The sequence below is a fragment of the Orycteropus afer genome, unplaced genomic scaffold (genome assembly GCF_000298275.1).
Source record: "Orycteropus afer afer isolate SDZICR_OR568_19922 unplaced genomic scaffold, OryAfe1.0 scaffold00101, whole genome shotgun sequence".
Taxonomy (NCBI): domain Eukaryota; kingdom Metazoa; phylum Chordata; class Mammalia; order Tubulidentata; family Orycteropodidae; genus Orycteropus; species Orycteropus afer.
Window position 1 is genome coordinate 6,377,151 of NW_006921688.1, and position 1,139 is coordinate 6,378,289.

The following is a 1,139-nucleotide window of genomic DNA, read 5'->3' on the forward strand; positions in this document are numbered from 1 at the left end:
TGTGATGAACATGGGTGTGCATATGTCTGTTCTTGTCCTGGCTCTCACTTCTTTAGGATATATACCTAGTAATGGAATGGCTGAGTCAAATGGTATTTCTAATCACTTGGAGAGTTTTTAAATGTTACTGGCCTTGAGTCTCACTCCCAGAAATCTCACTTTAATTGATCTGACATGGAGCCCAGATAACCAGTATTTTGTAAAAGCTTGTTCAGGCAGGGGTGCAGCTACTGGCTTAAAAGCACAAAGTGTGGGGCTACCTTCCCCAAGAGCAGCCATGATTATTTTTCCTTTGAGATCTTAATCAGTTGGAATAAGTATTTTTATGGGATTAATCCTAATGTTTGTCTCTTCTTATTTCAGGTGATAGCTGGTGTCCCTCTTAAGAAAGAATATACAGAGGAGGTAAGAGTGACTGTTGAAACGCTTACATAAAAAAAGAGTCATTTGAATCCAGTTCGTCATTGGCTTGTAGTTGAAACTGGATCAGAAAATGAGCACTTGGTCAGTGGCCTCTTAGAAAAGTACTTTCCTAGTAATCCAATTGGAAATGGGTCAGAACCAGAAAAGGAAAAAATGGAAAACTACCCTGGTGCCATTGAGTTCATTCAAACTCATGACAGCCCATGTGTTACAGAGTAGAACTGTGCTCAGTTGGGGTTTCCTAGCTGTAATCTCTACCAGAAGGTCTCTGGGGAACACAAACGGTTTGTGCTCACCTATGCACTTAAAGATTGAGGGTTCCAACCCACCCAGCAGTGCCATGGAAGAAAGCCCTGGTGATCTGCTTCCTTGAAGAGCACAGCCAAGAAAACTCAACAGAGTAGCTCTCCTCCATAACATATGGAGCGGTCATGAATTTGAATCTTGACAGCAATGGGTTTTATTTTTGGTTTCTAATTTTACGGAAACCGTTCACCAGGTATTTCTTCTATAGCACCACTAGGTAGGTTCAAACCACCGACCTTTAGGCTAGTAGACAGAGATAAACCATTTGTGTCACCCAGGTCAGAGGACTGGATAAAATCTGTTCTTTAACTCTTCAGTCTTTTGTCTCCTGTTCCCAACCCCCACGGCAGATGTTACAGCAGCACCTCATGGTCCCAGGGTAGACATAAACATGAAGCTTATGCCCATAT

The 1,139-nt window shown here is 42.2% G+C and overlaps 1 protein-coding gene across 1 annotated transcript in view; it reads left to right on the plus strand.

Moving 5' to 3' along the window:
- Positions 1–1,139, plus strand: part of MTHFD1L (methylenetetrahydrofolate dehydrogenase (NADP+ dependent) 1 like) — a 280,830-nt gene that overhangs the window by 182,410 nt on the left and 97,281 nt on the right. The window contains exon 21 of the mRNA XM_007943227.1: positions 364–405. Coding sequence (XP_007941418.1) covers positions 364–405 — 42 coding nt within the window. The remainder of the gene's footprint in view (positions 1–363; positions 406–1,139) is intronic.